This window comes from Schistosoma mansoni, chromosome W (genome assembly GCF_000237925.1).
Source record: "Schistosoma mansoni strain Puerto Rico chromosome W, complete genome".
Lineage (NCBI taxonomy): Eukaryota > Metazoa > Platyhelminthes > Trematoda > Strigeidida > Schistosomatidae > Schistosoma > Schistosoma mansoni.
Genome location: NC_031502.1, coordinates 54244799 through 54268601, shown reverse-complemented (window position 1 = coordinate 54268601; position 23803 = coordinate 54244799). Strand labels below are relative to the sequence as shown.

General features: G+C 36.5%; 1 protein-coding gene across 1 annotated transcript; it reads left to right on the top strand.

Moving 5' to 3' along the window:
• The first annotated feature begins 108 nt into the window (after positions 1-108).
• On the top strand, positions 109-19069 carry Smp_073400 (putative lysosome-associated membrane glycoprotein). Its single transcript, XM_018790172.1, has 4 exons — positions 109-333; positions 2811-3051; positions 13756-13950; positions 18323-19069. The coding sequence occupies exons 1-4, from the start codon at positions 160-162 to the stop codon at positions 18463-18465; spliced, it is 753 nt and encodes a 250-aa protein (XP_018655542.1). The 5' UTR covers positions 109-159; the 3' UTR covers positions 18466-19069.
• Positions 19070-23803: the final 4734 nt, after the last annotated feature.

Below are 23803 nucleotides of genomic sequence, written 5' to 3'. Positions count from 1 at the left end.
TATCGGTGATCTACTGCTATTAGATACGGAAGCCCGTTAAGCGAAAGCTTCTATTTAGACCAAAATCATTTGAACCATTTGAGTCAACCAATAGTAGTTGAGATATTTGCACACAACCCGCGCTGGTTACGGATATCTACGATTCCTAAGCGTACCGTTATGCTTTTGCTCGATATGCGTTCTACACTGTTATGTTTCATTTTATGTATATCTAGTTCTGTCGTGCTTGCTAGAAAAGAAATCAATGAACTTGCCACAGCTAAACCTAGTACTTTTAATGTAGATGGTTGCTTGTTATTATCAGCTATCATGAAGATTCACATATCAAAATCAGTGAGTTCCCCTTTCTTGTTTTGTTTTCATCGTTTATGATTCACAAAGTCCGTATGAATCGATACATAGTGTGGACTTATTGTAGCGTTAATGATGAAGGAAATTGTACTAATCCTCTATTCAATGCCGGCGATTTTACTGTGACCTGAAGCTGTTTAGTTCTTTTGGGGAAGATTATTAAACCCAGTCCGTTAAGATGGTAATATGCGGGACTCCTCGTTTTCAAACTTTCGTGTTGTTATGTGCGTTTCTTTATTCATTATGGGTTTCTGTTGGGTTCCACATATGCTGTGCTGATCCAAGCAGACAAAAAGGGAAATAAAGGCGAATTTTGGATAGAATCCCTAACAGGAGTCAGTGTAAATACAGGCGAAAATCTATCACCATGTCACCTTTTGGCCTAGCCCAGCGTTAATAGTGTGATTTCCTATTGAGGGGAAACGTCTCTAAATTAACACTTACCGTCCCCTAAACATCTATTTTTTCCCTAAAATTAACGCCGAATTGTCCGATTTTTCACAGTATAAACAAGTGAAATAGGTAATTTTTAGCAAAACTGAACGTACTAGTATACTATATACTTCGAAAGTTCACCTTTATTTCCCTATATGCGCGCTCGACAGTAATCAACATAGTAGGTTTAATGGGGGATAATTTATTAACAATTTTCATACATATAGTTGTCAATAACATTTACATAGAGGGAATAGTGAAACGCCCACACCAAAATGACAGAAAAAGTTGTCTTCAACCGTAATCTGAAAAACATTAATGAGAGGTTCATGTGTGAAGAAAGCTCAGTTCAGGCGGAATACTCATGCACACCAACGTCTACCTACTACATCTGCCTAGTTTCGACGTACTTGATCCAAGTGAGAAGTTTAATTTAGGTTTAATGAATATTATTTAGCAAAAAATATTTACACTAAGTGTAACTTGCACAATAATAGTGTTTTCGGTGATAAGCAGCGTTTTCATTACTTGAATCCTAAAACAGAACAGCAATTGACAATTATGGGTATTTTTGTAGAACATTTATTAAAAATTCGTTACCCAACATGCTGAAACTTACAGTGATATTGCGAACAGCAGATGACGGCACCTAAAAATGAAAAGAGCATGCTCACGGCCTAAATCGCACTTACATCATCTTTCCTTTGATAATAACACTTGTTCACTTTATCTCTCATATCGTGAAAGGACCTTTGACTAGCCACATCGTTCACTTTCGCGAAATCTTTCTCGCTGAAAGACGATAGGAATTATGATGTTAGTGCACCTTTTAAATAAAGTAAACTGGGATGTAGTCTTATTTCGTATATCGTTATAGAACCCTGTACTTCGTAGTGCTTCGTTCTGTAGCAGTACCCATCAACGTAAAGTTCATTACCGATTCCGACTTGATCAGGTATGATAATATAGACCTGAGGGACGTTTTCGGATCGTGATCCATCAGCGTAGTGATCATTGCCATCTAAATAGTAAATAAGTTGTTAACTAAGTCGGTTTAGTTACAAATTTATGCTTTGTTGCTTCCTGCTAAATAAACATATCTAAAGTTTGCAATTTGTATCAGTTAACAAAGAAGACTGTAAGCTGACTAGTCCCCCGCTAAATTGTTTTTACTGATGGTCTGTTGTTGGTGTTTGCAACAGTAGCATCATTTGACTCATATTTCCAGACCACTCACAACATCAGCTGGCAGTTTTTCCATTTTCGCATTTGTCTTTGATAATCTACAAGACTTCAGAAAGTTTCAAACAAAACTTACTCATCATAGATTGCAATGTTATTGGGTGTTGAGATACTGGCTGACGGCAACTGCTTTACTTCAGTTTAACTAATTCATATACAGTTATGGAGATAACAGACGTACTTGACAATTGGAGAAGTTGATGTTTCGAACAACCTACACTTAGGATACTCCATCTGACTGTACCCAGCTTGCATTTCTGCGACATCCAAGTCCACAGAGTCATACAAGTCATCTGATTGGCGTTTAATTACTTCTCTGTAGAAGATTAGAAGCAATAACTGGTTTACCGTCTGGACTTTTCTGTGTGCATCGGTGCGGTGTTCTCATTCTGTGAGTGACAACATACAACTAATTTGGTGAATGAGTTGATCAAGTCTAAGGCACAACTAAAATCATCTGCAAGGAAATAATTAATGTTTGCGACTAACCAAAGTAGTGAGGAGGCGCATATTTTACAGTGGACTAACTGTTGTCCGAATCCACGTTGTTTCTTAACGCAATGTCCGCTGAGGTTGTTGAATAAGTGCAGTTTTCTACATTTGAATGTAGTTTTCAGTGTGCAATATTATTCAGTAGTTTCTTTTATTTGTCATTTCTTTTAGTATACATTTAGACTCAGGCTGCATTTCCGTCAATTATTTTAACTCCATGTCGTCTCTATGCATGTTCTATATCAAGTATTTTAAGTGTCTAATTGTTTGCTCATGTAATACTGTTTTAGGACCCTGTTAAACAATCAGAATCGGTGTTTACAACATACATCAATTCAACAAATGCTAAAAGCATCAATTCCAGCGGCGAATGCATGAATTCCACCAGCAGAGAATACAACCTCTTAAACTTGTGTTGGAAGCCGAATGGTTCTGAGGGCAATTGGAATATATCATTTAATTTCTCTGAGACCTATCCTGGTTATTATGGTTTGACTAGCGTATACTTATTGTACTGGCTGGATAAATTGGGTCAGTTTATTATCTAGTTTTCTTATGATATTTCTCTTTATGAACTCAAATTTTTCAGTAGTAGGTTATAAATATTGTAATCCCATGTAATTGGTAGCAATCACTGGTCGTCCCAATATATAAGAAACGATCAAAATCACCCTGTGATAACCATAGAGGGATTAGTTTAATTAATATAGCATCTAAAATACTAGCCCCAATAATTATCGGACACCTAACAAGGACTTTTGAACTGCAAACACGAGAAAATCAGGTTGGTTTCATACCCGTTCGTGGCTGAGTCGACCACATATTCACCATTCATCAGATCTTAGAACACAGGCATGCTTATAAGCGTCCGAATATGATAGTTTCTCTTGACTCAAAAGCAGCATTTGACTCTGTTGACCGAGAGGTTCTGTGGCAGTGTCTGTCATTGAAAGGTGTACCTGAGAAGTACATAAACCTTGTGAAGGCTCTTTACTGGAACACTACTAGTCGAGTCAGAGCTTATGGTGAACTGTCATCTGATTTTGCAACCGCAAGTGGTGTCCATCAAGGATATCCACTATCTCCATTTCTGTTCAATTTCATCATAGACCTACTACTGCGAATAACGTTCTCGTCATCTGAATTTCCAGGAATTGATCTTCCAGTAGGTCCACTCGTCGACCTAGAATACGCAGATGACAGAGTCCTATTTGGTGAAGACGCTGATAAAATGAAGTATTTTGGTAGCATACCATAATGTTCGGGATGTGTTTCTCCCCCTCTAAATGCAAGTAGTCGAACGCATCGACAACTTCACTTATCTTGAAAGTCTGATCACCCTTAATTGGGTTGGTGTTTGACGAAATCTGTGCACGGATTCAGAAAGCTCGTTTCGCTTTTGCCAAATTACGTCACCTATGGTAAAGGCGAGATATCCGTCTATCAATTAAGGGACGAGTATACTGTGCAGCAGTTCGTTCTGTTCTACTTTACGGCTGCGAAACGTGGACATTAGGAGTAGATGATACTCGTCAGTTACTAGTATTTGGTCACAGATGTCTTAGAAATATAGCTTGCATCTGCTGGGATCACCGGGCAAGTAATAGTGAGGTTAGACACAGGGTATTAGGGAATGATGGTAAATCAGTTGATGAGGTTGTGAATCTTCACCAACTAAGATGGTTGGTGCACGTATTACGCATGTCTGAACACCGATTACCACGACATGCAATGCCGACTAATGTTGGAGACGGTTGGAAGAAAGTTAGGGGTGGCAAAATGAAAACGTGGCATCAGTGCTTGAAGTCACTAACTTCCGGTTTTAGCCATGTTGGTAGATGCAGACTGCTCGGCTGGGGTCCTCGTGACTATCGTAATCAATGGTTGGAGACTTTGAGTGATATGGCTCAGAATCGATCACAATGGCGTAGGTCTATACACTCTCTGTTTGTCTCCGTTTGTCACTACCTTTGTCTGCTAAAGATGCGTCAAATGCTTATTTTTAGTTGATGTACCAAGTCATAACGTCCACTCGGTTATCATCTTTCTAGTTTTTACAGAGATGAGTTTTTATCTATCGTTTCCTTCTAGCTTAAAATTATTTCGTAAAAGAATATCATTCTCCATCTGTCCACTAACGTATTTTTCTTCACTTGCTACCTGATTCATAGTAAATAGTTTCCATTCATGCTTTTCATTATTGTTCTGCTTTATACCACAAGTTCATGTATTTATGTCATAGCTGGCAGCATCTGTTTGACAGTCTGCTATATCAAACCAGTACAAATAAGGCATTAGTCTGTTTTCTGAACTACATTACAGTCATTGATCTTAGCTAAGTGTTATCATCACATTCAGGTGGAATTTAATTAAGTCTAATAGATATATTTCAGCATTTTATGACACTGATTATATTTCTTGCGAGTCTTTACGTCTAGTGTATCGAGACTCTACATCATTGTTACGGTAGCCGGTGGTTTAATGGTTTAAATACTATTGACTAAAACATTATTGAATGGTATCAGCTTGTGATTAACGCTACTTAGTAGACATTTATGTAAATGTATCCTGTTTTAAAATGCGCTTGTTGTTTACAACTAAAAATTACTAGTGGGTCTCTCAAGGTACGGTTCACACACTACTCTACGCTTTTCTCACCGGGCTTTAAGGAGCTAAGTGTTGATTCTTAACCTTCACTGGACAACTTTGTCTAGTATTCAAGGTTACATTAGGTTAACTAGTTTCATATGCCTCTGTTTCTCGAGATTAAATATGTAGACTCAACACTGAGTCGTAGCGTACCGGAACGTTTGTTGCTTAAGTTTACATGATAATCGTGGTAAACAACCGGAGACGTCGAGTAACGTTTCAAAGCCAGTCACTGATGCAGATGCACTAATTTTTTATCTTCCTCTAGATCTTGAACTAATGTACACATGTGTCATGTTTTACGTTGCATATGACTAACAACTAAGATCTTGAGTTTCAATATTATTTCATGTTTTATTCCGCAGACTCATTCTTCGTGAACAAACACACTAATTATGTCTATTATTTCACATGGCCATTAATATTACTGTGATTTCGACCTTGGTATTCATTTTGTCGATTTCTCTCCGGGATGAAGCACTGTAGGAACATGGGCCACCGAACATTTGTGGCATGTGCTACTTTGATTTTAACTGGATGGTGATGAGCCTAAACGCACTAGCTATGTTAGTGCCAAAGATTTGCTTTGTAGCTCAGATTTAATGGCGAATCTGTACTGGTAATTGACGAGGAATATAATTGTTACGTCCTTGATCTGTCAAACTATTAATATACAAAAGAGAACTTATTTCGATAATAGGTTAAGGCCCTGACACGATAGGCTAACTGGTTTAACCTTGAGTTTGGAGATGCGTGAGTCCAAATTGAGACTAAGGATCATGGATAAAGAGATGAAAACTACTTTATCACCCGATTGTTTGACAAGCGGGAGAGAAGACGAGTCAACTAGAGCACTACCCGATTTATTTCCGATTCCCAATCCAGATCAGTGAAAAAAAGATACATGAATAAATAGATGACCAACGTGACCACAACGCCAAACAACTAAGGAAATACAATTATATCGAAACTGCCCCCAAATGCCCTGGTACGGCCGAGAGTGGGGAGAGTCCGCTCTCCCTATCGAAATGCTCTCACATGGCCAGCGAATATATAGCCTCTGCCAGGGAAGTCCTACTCACTGCCTTCTCGTGGCGGGGGTGTTGTTTACGAAAGTGAGAGGACGAAAAGCGAATGTCCGGCGCTTTAACCGGGTTGGTGGACAAGGCGAGTCCACCTAGGGGAGTTGGAAAACCCTGATTCCAAACCAATGGTTCACATGGGCTCCAGTATCCTGAGGGAACAAATGGCGTGTGAATCAATCGCTGATCGCCGGCTACCATGTGATTGCATCTCCTCATGATGCTCCACTGCCTTGTGGATCAGATCTTTCGGTCAAAGGCTCGGGGTGTGGCCCCCTAAGCAAACCACCTGCTTCAGTTTGGGTACCTGGGCAGTATCACAGCCCTCACACAAATAAATTGAGATTTGTGTGGCGCATATGTATTTGGTGCTTCCTTGTACCAATATTTATGTGTTTAAATAAATAAATAAATAAAATGTCGAAACTGGGCATTAGGGTAGAAAAAATAGAGTACTAAAGGTTACGTTTAAATTACAATAGCTTTGGAGCAGAAAAGGGTATGGCAGTGAATGATGTTTATGGTTTATAAAATAACATAGGGACAAAACTAAATGTTTATATCGTACAATTCTTGAATTAAGTGAAATAACATCCACAAAAACAGGTTCCGTCGTTTGTTCCTCTGTTCATATAACTTATATTTAGGGCTTGTCTCGTGAAATAGTTCAATGGTTTCCGCGAAGTGCATCCTATTCACCTTCGGTATCTTTTCTTGATTTATTCTTCAACTGGAAGTTGGATCTTTCTTTGCCCTTCAGGCAGTAAAACTACTTAAATTTAACTACAAAAATGTGCAAATGAAAACTACAGGTTTATTTGCGTTAATTTATATTCAATATACACATTGATACATAGGTGATCGATCATCTAATAAATGCAAGATCACATGATTACAAACTAATCTACAAGAATACTCGCTTAAAATTCAGTCATGTTTGATAATAAGAAAGAATTTGTAAAGAAAACTAATCATACTGGGGTTTTATCCGATTTTCTAGTGGGAGTTAATACTGATAGTGTCTAGTGTGATAAAACCATTGTTGTTAGAGAATTTTACTTGTAAAAAAATAACACCAGAATAGTATTGTTTGTTTGAATCTTCCCATCGATGTGTTAGGACTGCAACTGGTCAGTCTTTAATTGGCATCAGTCAGTCAGTCAGCTACAACGTAGGACCAGGCACACATATGCATCTGTCCAAGTTGCCATATCTCGTTAGCACAACAAGATGAACACCGGATTCATAGAAATAGTTAATTTAGTGGTGGTAGTATATAAAAGATAGGTTGTATATAAGGATATAATATAGTAAGGAAGAACGTTATGAAGCAATTTTAATCTTTTAGTTTAAGGGAAGATAAAGAGTGTATACACCTACGCCATTGTGATCGATTCTGAGCCATGTCACCTAGAGTCTCCAACCATTGGTTACGGTAGTCACGCAGACCCCAATCAAGTAGTATGCATCTGCCAACATGACTCAAACCGGAAGTTAGTGACTTCAAGCACTGATGCCACGTTTTGGTTTGACCGCCCCTAACTCTTTTCCAGCCATCCCCTACACTAGTCAGCTTAGCGCGTCGTGGTAATCGGTGTTCAGGCATACGTAACACGTGGCCCAACCATCTCAGTTGATGAAGATTCATCACCTCATCAACTGATTTACCATCATTCCCTAATACCCTGTGTCTAACCTCACTATTACTTGCCCGGTGATCCCAGCAGATGCGAGCAATATTTCTAAGACATCTGTGACCAAATACTAGTAACCTACGAGTATCTTCTACTCTTAATGGCCATGTTCCAAAGCCGTAAAGTAGAACAGAACGACCTGCTGCGCAGTATACTCGTCCCTTAATTGATAGACGGATATCTCGTCTTCACCATAAGTGACGTAATTTGGCAAAAGCGAAACGAGCTTTTTGAATCCGTGATGAGATTTCGTCAGACACCAACCCATTAGGGTTGATCAGACTTTCAAGATAGGTGAAGTTGTCGACGCGTTCGACTACTTCACTCCCTATCCTTAGTTCAGGTGTTGATGCAGGCCAGTCTTGGAGTAACAATTTACATTTGGATGGGGAGAAACGCATCCGAAACATCCTTTCATTATTACTCAGTTCTAACAGAAGACTCTGCATTTTGTCAGCGTCTTCACCAAACAGGACTATGTCATCTGCGTATTCTAAGTCGCTTAGTGGCATATGTGCATATTGCCTCGATATAGCCTTAATTCACTAGCATTGTAAGCAAAGATGGATAGTGGCTAGCAGTGGAATCCAGGAATAGTTATTTCAAATGATTATTTTTATTTTTCATAAATTTGTCATATTTTTGTTCTTGTTTAATGTTTTCATGTACTGCCTTACAATTCATGTAATTTGATTTCTACTTCATATACTGTTTTCATCTTATAGTTTGTTAAAGCTCTACTAATTATAACCTCATAATGTGATATTAATTTGTGTAGTATTCATTGTGAATCATAGAAGCTAATGACATATTAGGTATATTTGTTTTTTGTATGACCAGAACAAAGTTTTGGAAATAATCTTTGATTTTATTGTTGAATTCATCGTAAAGTTCCACTTTCCAATTCCTGAAAACAGTATTTTTCTTACAAAAGTCATTACTTTTGGGAAGCTCTCCAAATATTAAAATTTTGACTATCAGTAATTTCTCATAGCTTCAGTTCTCAACTGCTGTGATAAAGATCATCCGTTTCTCGATAAATGCTTCCATATGATAATGAGAATCAATATGTCGATCAGCTGTCATAATTTTCCCCGTTCCATGGTAGTTTTACCTTCTTAATCTCAAAGTAGTTAGTTCTTTTAGTAAATTTAGCCGATGCAATTAGGAGGTGAAGTTTATCAAAACCAAGTGATGTATTGGCGCATTACGTAGTTCTGATAGAGTTCTAATTGCATTAATTACTGTAATCATATCTAAAGAGAGCTTTCTTCAATCCTAAGCTCACTCTCGTTAAAGATTGGTCCCCTCTTAATGATAAAAACTGTCCTTATTAATTTGGATTCCAAACCTAGGAGTTTATCACGGCCTTTAGCACGAGGCCCTAAACTTCCAGACATTGGGGTGACTGCAACTGGTGACCAGAGTGTTCGTGACCTATTCATTCTCGAAATTTTAGAATCCATCTTCATCACTGGTTTGTAATCAAATTTTTCAACTAGCTTAGGTTCACTCTACGTCCACCAGTTCGGCTCAAGCACCGTATGTCCACTTTAGCCTTTACTTTTGTAAAAACACTTCGACCATTTGAAAACATTTAGTAGAACTTCCATGACAGATTTTATAAACGTATAACTGTGCTAAAGGATTTTGGTGCTCCGTGTATGGGAGTCTAATGACCATCCGATTCGATGTTTTAAAATATTATCAAACATAGTTCCAAATAGAACTTCCGTTACGTTGTTCTTAAAAGTAAGATGGGACTTTTCAACGTTTCATCAAACTTTTTCTTTCGATATGCGGTGATCTAGCCTAAGATAAAGGCCGATGGTTTCCTATAAACGCTAGTTTATGAACCTCTATTTTGACTCTGTCTAATTTTGTGATTCAGTATAATTTCATGACCCTATAGATCATTTCCTTGTACTTCCTAAGTAAAATATGTGGTATTTAATATCAGCCTTGAATGTGTGAAAACTTTTGACGTATTCTGATTGTGACACATAACCTCATCATACTTTTAAAGTAACAATGAATACTTCTATCAAATTAACCTCAGCTGGAAATAGACTATCATCTTCTGTATAAGTATGGACAGATTACTCCTAAAACCCCACCCAAGTTTACTAGGATGTCATTTGATCATGAAATTTTATGTTAAGGATTATTTTGATCGAATTTGTCCTTTTACAGGTGTTGTGAAGGGAGTTTTTGTTACTTTTGATAGTTTAGATTTATCTGGGAAATTCTGATCGGGATTGATCCCATTTATACTAACTATTAATTTTTGATCTCAACTCTCTTAATACAACGTTATTATTTCCTTTGTGATTATGTTAAATTACAAATGCATTTTATTTCTATGAACTACTGAGGATTATTTTCATTATTGTGTAAACAGTTAAACTGTGTATTCTTAGTTAACTGAGTATGAAAATGATGATAATTAGTGCATAAATTACATAAGCGATTTTCATTGTTTATTACATTGGATAAGTTCTATATATGTTTAGGTAACATTTATAACAATGCTGTGACACTGTGTCTATAAACAAATGATCACTGTGTTTCACATCTTTCGTTATTGTACGGTTGTATTCAGTAAATTGATTGTTGAAAATTGACTACTTAACAAAAAGTGGTCGATGGTGTTGTTTTACCGACGTGCAAATGAATCTTTATATATATTGCGCAACAATCCCTTTATATCCAACGGTACATATATAAGTATGCATGCTACCATAATTCGATATCAGGTTTAGTTAGTATGTGGTAAAGTTTCATTTATACAACAGTTTAATTGATTATTCTCTCGCGGTGAATAATTGATCACGTACATACATATATTAAATATTACTTGTCAGCCGTTTATAAACAATGTAGTAGGTCTAATAGAAGTATGTATTGGTTGAAGTCGTTCTACACTTCATAAGCAGAACAACAAATGAGTGGAAATATTGGATTGTGCAAAGAAGAAAACAAAGAAAAGAGCCAACTTCTTATTGGAAATATGATTTATAAGAAGCAAGAACCCAAATAGCCATTAACTTGTTCAACGGGTATGATGTCTACATCTTATTATTACTTATTAATAAAGTAAGCAAAGGGTTTCAGGTTCGAGTATAAGTTGAGTATCAAAATTCGGATAGAGTTTCATCCAACTGACAAATCTCAATAAGAAGAAAATACATGTTCTGGATTTCACTGCTAATTACTCTTTCAACTTTAAATTAAAATAAAATAGGTGAGGTTTCAAATACACTATATCAAGATACTATACTACAGTACTAATCTTAATAGATTTTTAAAATTCCAAATTTTATACAGTCTATAGTAATGTATTTTACTATAAACTTGGTTGTGCTAACGAGGTATGGCAACTTGGATCGGTGCATAAATGTGCCTGGTCCTACGTTGTGGCTGACTGACTGACTGATAAAATTTGTTTGAATAATTAATGTAACTCATTGTATACTTATACGTATGTTCAATGCATATTTTATTAATTTGGCTCATAATTCTGAGTTATACGTTTGCAAACATTGTTTTTTCTTTCGAATATGCTACATTGGCTTACTAGGAATATGTATATATATATATATATATATATATATATATATATATATATATATATTACTAATAATATGGATATGTATGTGTATATTTAAAAAAAAGAACTTCACTATACTATTGGAGAACATTCACATATTTAGTATGATACTATTGTTATTCCAATAACATGTCTAATTACTTGTTATGTGTTAATATTAAGTAAATACTTTAATATTATTATTCATATGCGATGTATAAATGTGCCTGGTCCTACGTTGTAGCTAACTGACTGACTGATTATTCATATATTACAAATCATATGGTAACTAATATACATAAAATCCTTGTTTTTATTATATATTATATTAATAATATTTAGTTAATCACTTTACATTTATAAGAAGAGATGGTTTATAAAAATCCATTAAAATTTTTTTGGCGAAGAAAATTTTCTTTTCAACGAAATCATTTACTTAAGCTGTACATTCGTATATATAGTTATATGGAAAACATATGTCTACAGGCATTATAAATTGATTCGACACTACATAACAAATGAGGTTACGTACTAATCAAAGGGGGGGGGTCGAATCAATATTTTATGCACTGCTTAGACATTGGCAATCCATGAACTCAAGCCTGAACTTTGCGTGCAGAAACGATTTGTCCAACCTCTCACCCTTCCTTGGCCCTAATTCCCTTAATGGGTATGTTTCTGGTTGTCGTTTTTTTTCCTTTTTTTCTTTTCTGCACTTTTATTTGATTATCATCGGTTTTCTGTTTGTTTTTTAAATTATGGTTTTACATTCTAAACCCTAATCAGTTATTATTGAATAAGAAAAAGAGAATTCAGCGAAGAAAATTTTCTTTTCGACGAAATCATTTACTTAAGTTGTACATTCGTATATATAGTTATATGAAAAATATATGTCTATAGGGGGCTAGGAAAAATTGCATTATAAATTGATTTGACAATAAATAACAAATGAGGTGACGTACTAATCAAGGGGTAAGGAAGAAAATAATTTATGGTTCAGATAATAGTCCAATTGACAGATATGAAGAAAAGCGACAAACACAAAGATCATAATAATAGACTGAATAATAATCAAGAAAACTTGTATAAGGTAATAATAATAATAATAACTGATTAGAGTATTTTCGTGGTTGAAATCATGAGTCAGTTGAAGCTAGACCACCATGGAAAACCTGGAACCACTGGACTGCCGTTTCGTCCTATTATGGGACTCCTCGGCAGTGCGCATCCACGATCCCGCCCCACGAGATCCGAACCCAGGACCTACCAGTCTGATTAGAATTTAAAGTGTAAAACAGTAATTTAAAAACAAAAATCCGATAATAATCAGATAAAAGTGCAGAGAAAAAAAAACAACCAAAAACGTACCCAATGACAGAATTAGGGCCAAGGAAGGGTGAGAGGTTGGACAAATCGTTTCTGCACGCAAAGTTCAGGCTTGAATTCATGAATTGCCAATGCCTCTGCAGTGCATAAAATATTGATTCGACCTCCCTTTGATCCGGTTCCTTTAACTCTATAGATTATTTTAAAAGACGAGTCTTTTGGAGCAATGTGTCCACAATTGATCAAATGCTCTTGTATCGAACTGGTTATCTTTTTACATTCACCTTTTAGGAGCCAAGCTGGATAGTGTTCAGAGATACGTTTGGAAAGCGATCGCTTTGTGCGGCCTATGTAACGTGCTCCACATGAGCAAGTAAATTTATAAATACACATCGATGTGGCCCAAAGCGAAAGTTTATCCTTAACACACCCCCGAATGGTAGGCCGGCTAGAGAAAACGATTCAAAGCTTGGCTGTGTAGAAAGTTTTATTCAACGTTTTTGAAATCCATTTATTCAGTTATTATTATTATTATTACCTTATACAAGTTTTCTTGATTATTATTCAGTCTATTATTATGATCTTTGTGTTTGTCGCTTTTCTTCATATCTGTCAATTGGACTATTATCTGAACCATAAATTATTTTCTTCCTTACCCCTTGATTAGTACGTCACCTCATTTGTTATTTATTGTCAAATCAATTTATAATGCAATTTTTCCTAGCCCCCTATAGACATATATTTTTCATATAACTATATATACGAATGTACAACTTAAGTAAATGATTTCGTCGAAAAGAAAATTTTCTTCGCTGAATTCTTTTTTTCTCATTCAATGACATTATGAGTTATTTTAACTAATTTTTTTTTGTTTTTGGGGTTTTGATGGTGACAGGTCCACATAATGCTTCTACGGATAAATCACTTTTTTCTTGTGCTATTGGTACATCATTTGTTTGTTTAAGTGAACAAACTTATGAATTAAAAGATAAATTATCAAATTCAACAAATATACGACTTACATTTAGTGAGTTTCAAGTTGAAGCATTTAGAAATAATGATATTTCTAATAATACATTTACTGGACCAAGTAAGTTAATTAAATTATCTAGAGAAAAAAATATATATTTTCATTTCGTTTGTTTTCTTTTATTTGTTGCTTTGTATATATATAATCACCACCTTTTGCGTACTTACTTATGCCTGTTGCACCTCGTGCCCCCAAATGGCCTGGTACGGCCGAGAGTGGGGAGAGTCCGCTCTCCCTATCGAAATGCTCTCACATGGCCAGCGAATATATAGCCTCTGCCAGGGAAGTCCTACTCACTGCCTTCTCGTGGCGGGGGTGTTGTTTACGAAAGTGAGAGGACGAAAAGCGAATGTCCGGCGCTTTAACCGGGTTGGTGGACAAGGCGAGTCCACCTAGGGGAGTTGGAAAACCCTGATTCCAAACCAATGGTTCACATGGGCTCCAGTATCCTGAGGGAACAAATGGCGTGTGAATCAATCGCTGATCACCGGCTACCATGTGATTGCATCTCCTCATGATGCTCCACTGCCTTGTGGATCAGATCTTTCGGTCAAAGGCTCGGAGTGTGGCCCCCTAAGCAAACCACCTACTTCAGTTTGGGTACCTGGGCAGTATCACAGCCCTCACACAAATAAATTGAGATTTGTGTGGCGCATATGTATTTGGTGCTTCCTTGTACCAACATTTATTTGTTCAAATAATAAAATAGTTGCACCTCGTGGAGAACCATAGGCCGACTACCAGCATTCTCCATCCAACTCTGTCCTAGGCCATCCTTTCCAGTCGCTATTTATCCTTTTGATGTCTGCTTCCGAATTCCGACACAATGTGTTCTTCGGTGTTCCACTTTTTTCCACTTCTCTTCAGAATTCCAAGTTAGCGCTTGCCTCGTGATGCTGTTTGATGATTTCCTCGATGTATATCTTGTTCACTTCAAGTGTCGTTTCCTAATTTCCTCCTCATATGGGAACTGGTTTGCTCTGTCCCACAGTAGGTTATTGCTGATGGTATCTGGTCAACGGACATTGAGTATCTTGTATAGATAATTGTTTATAAATACCTATACTTCTTTGATGATGATCGTAGTAGTTCTCCACGTTCCAGCTCCGTACAGTAGGACTGTCTTGACGATCGTATTGAAGATCCTGACTTCGGTATGCTTTTTGTGTGCTTACTGTTAAATATCACAGTACAATAAATATGAACGCGATGTTGAAATGTATCTTTTATTCGTCAATAACATGTGAAGGAATGAAGAAAACTATACTTCGTTGGAAATAGTAGAAATGGTAACCTTTGCATGATGAATTCAAAATCAAGTGCTAATATATATCAAGAAAATTGAGATACACGTTTTATGATGCAAAAATTTCTTAAGTCTCATAATACATTGGTTACACTAGCTATTTATTCCTTCTAGTTTAAAAACTTTAGTCAATGTCAGCCAGTCAACAACAACGTGGAAATTCGTACGTACGTACATCAGTTCAAGTTGCCATAACACATTAGCACAGAGATGCAGTTGTCAATTCAAATTTTATAGTGGTAGAGGTAGTAAAAGTATAAGCAGTAATCCGAAAGATTAGGTTTTAAAGATGTACTTGAAGGAGTATAATCCAGTGAAATAAATTTGGAAAGAGGAAAAAAGGGAAATGAAGAATTCAGAGGATTAGAATTTGGCAGAACACAAAGAGTGGATGCACCTTCGCCATTGCAAACGATTTTGAGTCATATCATTCAAGGTCTCTAGCCATCGATTGATATCATCTCGCGGATCCCAACCAGGTAGTCTACACCTACCAACATGGCTCAGTCCAGTTGTCAGTGACCTCATGGACCTGTGCAACGTTTTGGTCTGGTCGCCCCTAGCTTTCTTCCAACCTACTCCTTTAACCATAAAGCATCTCACGTCGGGGCAGTTGGTGGTTGGGCATACGTAACACGTGTCCCAGCCATCTCAACTGATGAAGTTTCACTACTTCATCAGTCGATTTGTCATCCTTACCTAGCACCTGTTTCCTAACAACTGCATTACTTACTCAGTGGTCTCAGGATATACGAGCAATGCTTCGAAGACACCTATGATCGAATACTAGTAGCCTACGAATATCCTCTACTCTTACCGGTTATGTTTCACTGCCATAAAGTAGGACGGAACGAACTGCTGCGCGATAAACCCATCCTTTAGTTGGTCAGTCAGTCAGCTACAACGTTTGTGATTTATCAAATGAAATGTTATTTCATGATCAGTCAGTCAACTACAACGTAGGACCAGGCACATATATGCATCTGTCCAAGTTGCCTTATCTCGTTAGCACAACAAGATGAACACCGGATTCATAGAAATAGTTAATTTAGTGGTGGTAGTATATAAAAGATAGGTTGTATATAAGGATATAATATAGTAAGGAAGAACGTTATGAAGCAATTTTAATCTTTTAGTTTAAGGGAAGATAAAGAGTGTATACACCTACGCCATTGTGATCGATTCTGAGCCATGTCACCTAGAGTCTCCAACCATTGGTTACGGTAGTCACGCAGACCCCAATCAAGTAGTATGCATCTGCCAACATGACTCAAACCGGAAGTTAGTGACTTCAAGCACTGATGCCACGTTTTGGTTTGACCGCCCCTAACTCTTTTCCAGCCATCCCCTACACTAGTCAGCTTAGCGCGTCGTGGTAATCGGTGTTCAGGCATACGTAACACGTGGCCCAACCATCTCAGTTGATGAAGATTCATCACCTCATCAACTGATTTACCATCATTCCCTAATACCCTGTGTCTAACCTCACTATTACTTGCCCGGTGATCCCAGCAGATGCGAGCAATATTTCTAAGACATCTGTGACCAAATACTAGTAACCTACGAGTATCTTCTACTCTTAATGGCCATGTTCCAAAGCCGTAAAGTAGAACAGAACGACCTGCTGCGCAGTATACTCGTCCCTTAATTGATAGACGGATATCTCGTCTTCACCATAAGTGACGTAATTTGGCAAAAGCGAAACGAGCTTTTTGAATCCGTGATGAGATTTCGTCAGACACCAACCCATTAGGGTTGATCAGACTTTCAAGATAGGTGAAGTTGTCGACGCGTTCGACTACTTCACTCCCTATCCTTAGTTCAGGTGTTGATGCAGGCCAGTCTTGGAGTAACAATTTACATTTGGATGGGGAGAAACGCATCCGAAACATCCTTTCATTATTACTCAGTTCTAACAGAAGACTCTGCATTTTGTCAGCGTCTTCACCAAACAGGACTATGTCATCTGCGTATTCTAAGTCGCTTAGTGGTCCCCCTGGTAGGAGATCAATTCCTGAAAATTCAGTCGAAGAGTGTGTTATTGGTAGACGGTTGGTAGACGAATATCTCGTCTACACCATAAATGACGCAAGTTAGCGAAAGCTAAACAAGCCTTCTGTATCTGTGCTGAGATTTCGTCTCCGTATGAAGTTAAATCAGTTATTATTTGAAGTAATTTCATTACTGATAAACTCATATAAAACGTATTCCGTATTCTTCAGATGATCGCTTACTACATTGTTTACTTTTGTTGATTGCAAAATTCAGGACAATCAATATACTGCAATCTTAAACTGTTATTATTTTGTATGGTATAGGGAAAGAAGATTGCATTAAATTTAATTATATAGACAACATTGAAGATTTATTTTTTTCTCATCGGTTCTAGCCTATTATGATATTAGTGTTATAAGAGAAGAGTTTATCATACCTAACAAAATAAATTACAGAGTAGATACCGGTTTACAGGATTAGTGAACATTTACAGATTGGCTACTGACAACTTCAATATAGAATTTTATCCATATGATTTAAAAGTCTCTTCTAGGGCATTTGTGTGATCATAAATAGTTTTTTTTGACAATCGCATCCATTTCAGCAACTCTTCCCATATCACTAAGCAATGGTGATAACTGTATAACAGTTTCAAAGCAAGTTTCTCTTTTAGTGCACAAAATATTGTACTAGAGGTGGTTCTGACACTTCTGTCAAAGCAGATGTGGTAGTTATTTGAATTCCCAATATCCAGTGCAACTTCAAAAAATCGTTTGTAGGCGATTTCCTTTACTAACAATATTATAACGAGATATTACGTCATCTAGAACTTCCTTGTATTCTTTCACTGCTACTTCACGTCCACAATCGTAGATTTCCGTTATTATACTTACAATCTTATGTATTAATAATTTTATATATTTTCCTCACGATCATTATTTATTATGAGAACTGTGCCCTGACCTTAATGTCTCTATCTTAACCTCAATTATTTCGTCCATGGAATTAGAATCTAACCGAAAATTGCTTTTATGTTTATTGTAAAACGTTTACTCAAACTAACAACCTCTTCTGTAAGATATTTGCATCAGATGCATCAATTATTATTAACTTTTAACATTTTCCCTCTAGCTTCCTCTTGTGCTGCCGATTATGTACCGACTAAAGTTATTCCTATTGTTGTCGGCGTTTTATTGGTGGTTATGATAGCGGCTGCTTTGATCGCTTTTATTATCAGTAGTCGACGCCGTCAAATTGGCTATGAAGAAATATAATTTATGAAAATAAAATAGGCCTAATATACAGGTCTTATAGTTAATGAATCAAACACTCAGATCTGATAATCGTAGCATGATTTGGCTATTGTTATGCTATTTTTCCATTTACATTGCTTTCGAACCTATTTCTTTATTTCATCAATAATTACTGCTTTTATATATATATTTATGTATATCATCATGAAATCCTAAAATTTTATATTTCATTTCTAGCGCTTGTTTCATTTTTTTTACTCGCATTTCGGTCCTGTCTTAATGGTGTTTTTTAGATTCAGGTTGTTTTTCATCACTTGATAATTCACAATATATTGTCATTGTCCATCCAGTAAATTGTATCTTGTAATGTAAGTAGGGGGATCTTGTTAGTATGTGTAGAGTGTGGTATCATATTGTGTGAATTCAACTACAATTGTAATCTGATTATGGATACCTGCCCCACCTTTGTGATACATATTGTATAAGAATTGATTCACTATTCTGTAAACTGAGTTGTCCATCGTTATTTATCAATTTTCTGTTTAGAGTTTTAGGTTTCATCTTTGTTTCTGTTGTTAATTGTAGAACTTTTAACTGAGTAATAATAGTAAACGGATGCAATCGGAATTGGCGTTCCTTGTAATCGCGAATGCAGTGTTTCTGTTTCCTGCAAGCGTGCAGGAAGCGAGCACAAAGAGAAACCAGTGTGTATATGAATGTTAAAAGTCCATATAAGCTTATGAGTGTTAATTCATTGTGGATAAATTAATGGTTGTCTGTGTTACAACCAATGGGAGAATAAATTGAAGATTGATGTGCAGACATGTGCTCATTCAGATTCACATATAAATTTACATAGTGTATTAAGTGTCTAAATTACAGTGAGCATACATATAATGGGCTTACTACATGTTAATGAAAGTGATGCATCTAGGTTTTAGACCAGTTTATACTTGCCAATAAGAAGTATGTGCCAATTTGAGGGAACTGGTGTCTGTGGTTCGAACTCGCGTCACCCAGTACTAACCATAGAAGTTACTGGACAAACATAACTTGAATCACTACTTGGCCGCTGCTAGTACCGCACTACTGTTGGGAGACATTTGTAGCCCGATCTGCTCAGTATTAGGGGGTTTGGCTGACTCTGTGTGATATGTACTCGAACTTCTTGTGACCGGAGACAAGTTCCAAGACGTGTCAGCTACCTGGGAACCTACGTATGCAATTTCCTTCTGATTACTAACAACCAAAACTGAGCTAATTGTTTAGGACTCTGCCATCGCTCGGTTTGACTATCCTTTTAATACTTTGCTGAAAGTACCAGCTGTTATAACATTGAGTACCGAGAAGGCTGTAGTTTGTGTAACTACCGGACGAAGGATAAGTGATTATCACTGTATAATTATTAGACATATAGTTTGTTATACGCTTATATTCTCCCATCTGCTTCAGTTTGGGCACCTGGGCAGTATCACAGCCCTCATACAAATCAAATCAGATTTGTGCAGCGCATATATATTTCGTGCCCCCTTGTACCAATATTTGTGTTTAAATAAATATATTATCCTAATTGTAATATTACTGTTGAGGTATAGGTTGTTGTTTTGTGTTTTATCTTACTTGAGTTATTGTTTACTAATCACTGGCCTATTATTCAGTTCTCTTCTACTTGTGTGATAGTTCTGCACATAGTTCCGTATTTATGTCCATGTATTCGGGAAATTGCTTCACATTGTTATATGAGTTGATTCGTTGAACTAGATTGTTGCACAATAGAGGAGGTATCTGCTTAAAGTCATATGAGAACCGAGGAGTCCCTAACAAGGCAGAAACCTGACAGTTCTAGAACTGCCCAGGTTTTTAGGAATTTTCGTCCCAATGGTTGGGCACCTTTTACAACATTCTGTATAATGATAGTTTTCACAGGCAGTTGATTTCGGACTGTGATGGATGCAGAATAACAGTACAAGATAACTTTTTTTATTATCTTGCTTCGATATTCTTTAGCAGTAGGGAATAAAGACACTTCTGTGTATTGAAATCACATGGGTTATCTTTAGACAACTAGGTTGCATCAGATCTTTCCGGAACTCAATCTCAAAAAGGTTTAGGAAAATATAGAGTTTGATATCACTCGTACCGGAGTTCATTTTATTGAGAATTTCCCTCAACAGTTCAAAAATAGGTCAAAGATTGTTTAGTTGGTAGATCTAGAGTATCATGAAAAGTACCGTAGTGAGTGACTTCTAAGCTGAGTAACTAATAGTGAATAACCACTCCACTATTACGTGAAACTCGATTTGACAAGGATACTTAACCGAGAGCATTCAACCAGTGGTATGTCCAGTAAAGCTTAAATGGATAACTTCAGTGTGAAATATTTACAAGATATCAGTTTTTGGAAATTATTTATCGCCAAACATCATTTCTTGATATGATATGATGACCATCCGACGTTATTTGTGATATATGACTCACTGAGTACGTTGCTGGAAGTTACATGCTTCTGAGATGATGAGTTGGACAAAAAAGATGACGAAGGAATTTTCAATGTAGAGAATGGTGAAATATTTGTGAAAAGTGTTCAGAAATAACATTCATTGGAGAGTAAAAAACACATTTTCAACCCAAAAAGTACATGTTTGAATACGTTCTGAGAATCGGGACTGATTGTATTATGTGTGGTTAGGAAGCCACTGGGTCAAATTTTTCTGGATTTCCGTCTTAAACATATTTTTTGCGCCCTTCTAGGAACAGCATAGTTTCTCGAGGTAGAAACCAAATTGGTATATTGCTGAATGTACCAATCTCAAGACTTACAGTTTATGGTAATTGGGAACGTTCATTTAGTCTAATATTCTTTTAAATTTCCATAAATTTTATATGTAATAACTTTTATTGCCCAGAAAGTTTAAATTTTTAACAACTTTTCCTGTTGTAGACAGCGAGTGGAGTGTGTGTTTTGCCTTCTTTTTAGTGTTTTGGAGAGGGTATAGTGGTATTAAGTTGGACAGGTTGTTCGTGAGATAGGTTTCTGTGCTTATTTGTCGTTCACTGCTATGGGTACCATTCCTAGCCTGACGTCACTATTCTTGATAATTTGGCAGAGGAATTTATTACCTTATCAGAGTGTGATGGTATTAGCTTTATGAACTACCTTTGGACTAGGCATTTTGTTTGTGAATCTGTGATGAGTTTTCCTGAGTTGGTGAGGATCTTTTCTCTCCTTTTTACCGACTGTTTTGTCGATCGAACCTTTTGACGCCTTGGTCTTTGAGAATTTTCGAGGGGGGAGAAAGTGGTGGGATTACATTCTGGATGAACTTGTAGTTTTTATTGACCAAGGTGGGATACCCGTATCGATGAATATCTTAAGTCTCTGGGCATCTGATCTCGGAGTCTTACACAGCATCAGCTGTTCATACTAAAATGTACTCGTATAATAATACTATATTATACCATCTAGAATGTTTATTGAGGACACATCAATAATGGGCACATACTAATTATCACAACATTCAGTTATTGATGGCAAAGTCCATATAAGAGTGACACTTAAGTCTCTGGACTCAGTCATAAACATTCAAAGTTGAAGTGAGTGTTTATGTTGCAAATACATGTATTCTTTTGGGTGGGAATCGCAAAACACACGTCAGATGGACCTGTAGAACTATGGTCTACTTCTTTATTAATATTGCTCTAATAATAGACGTAATCCTAGAATTGTAGATTTTCCATGATGTGACTACTAATCTATAAGGTTTTATGTGGAAGTCACATCATTGTCTGCACTGACTCGTCCTATCATAAGAATCACCAATATATGATGGAGAACACATTTAGGCTGGAGATAGAACAATATGTTTAATATGAATAAAAGAGGTAAGTTACACAAGAATGACTGCGAAGCAAGGCTGACCCATGTCATCAGATTAATTAAACTAATTTTCCCGCGTTCTCCATTGTTAAACTTTTCTTTGTGTCAGGTGTTGAATGTAGATCTTTTCAGTAATCATACTATTATTATTATTATCATTAACAAAAATCTTATGGGTACATAAGTATCGTGAAGAAACCATTTCGAGTTTCTTCAAAAAGGCAATAATACACAAGTTTCAATAATGTTAGCAATATATTTGCCATTTTTCCAAACGAGAAAGGAAAGCAAAAGAGAATAAAATATTAATAATAGATCAGGATATGTGTAATTGAGAAGAATATTGAATTGATTTTAAAGAAGGAAAGGAAGAAACTAAGGAAATAGAAACAGAGGAGACGTGAAATACGTAAATAGATTAATAAGCGTGTTTATGAACACAGAACAAGAATAAACGACTATGTATGTATCGTCAAAGGAGTAGTGAAGTAAAATAAAGCAAAATAAATTAATAACTAAATAACTTATTATTTCGGTAAGATATGACGTTAGAATAAGTGTTTGTGCAGTCATGGTTTGGAGTGATGCTACGAAAGTCTCAATTAAGTGCAAAAGATAGTCAATGTGTATGAGTCGTTTGGCCAGGGTTCAATGCCATTACAGACTCTCTGTTATGAGATATTCGTTCAAAAGGGCGCGATAAAGATAGCGACTACCAAATCATGGAGACTATCAAAGAAGCGACCATCGAATGGTAAAATATTACTAAGGATGAGCACTAAAAGGGGGAATAACAGTTTTAGTGACATAATTTATGCTCCCTCCTGCTTCTGTCTCTCTGCCTTACGATCAACCAAAAAGGTGATTTTCCAAATGTTTAGTGAAGAGTATGCTTTCAGAACATACTGTGATCCTCTGAATCGGTAAAAGATATTTTCCCTATCACTGTACCCGTGTTATCTTGTATATTGATTTCGAACAACAACGGCATAGTTTATTTAGCGGGTTTTTTCGAAAGTGGTTGAGAAGAGTGTGGTTAATTTCATTTTGAATAAGTGTGAAGTCCAGAGGCATTCCTTTGTTTCAGAAAGAAAATACCATCTCAGTATTCCTCATTACAAGTACTCTTGAAAACATTGTCATTTGTGCTTCAGATCACTAGTCAGTGGTTGTCAAGCTGAAACTGAAGTACTGGGCAACTTGGGAAATAGCATTACAAAGTTTCAATACAGCCTTCCTTCAAAATAATGTCAAATTTAACGAATTGAAGATCGCTCTCAACAACAGGTTTCGAGCCTTGCAAAATTTACTCACAGAAGAAGAAACTACGATGGGAGACAATTGGAAAGGTATCAAAGAAGCACTAACTTCAACGTGTCAGGAGGTTCTGGGCTGCAAGAAGCATCATCATAAGGAATGGATCTCTATGGGAACCCTGAAAGAGATTCAAGAAAGGAAGAACAAAAAGACAGCATTCAATAG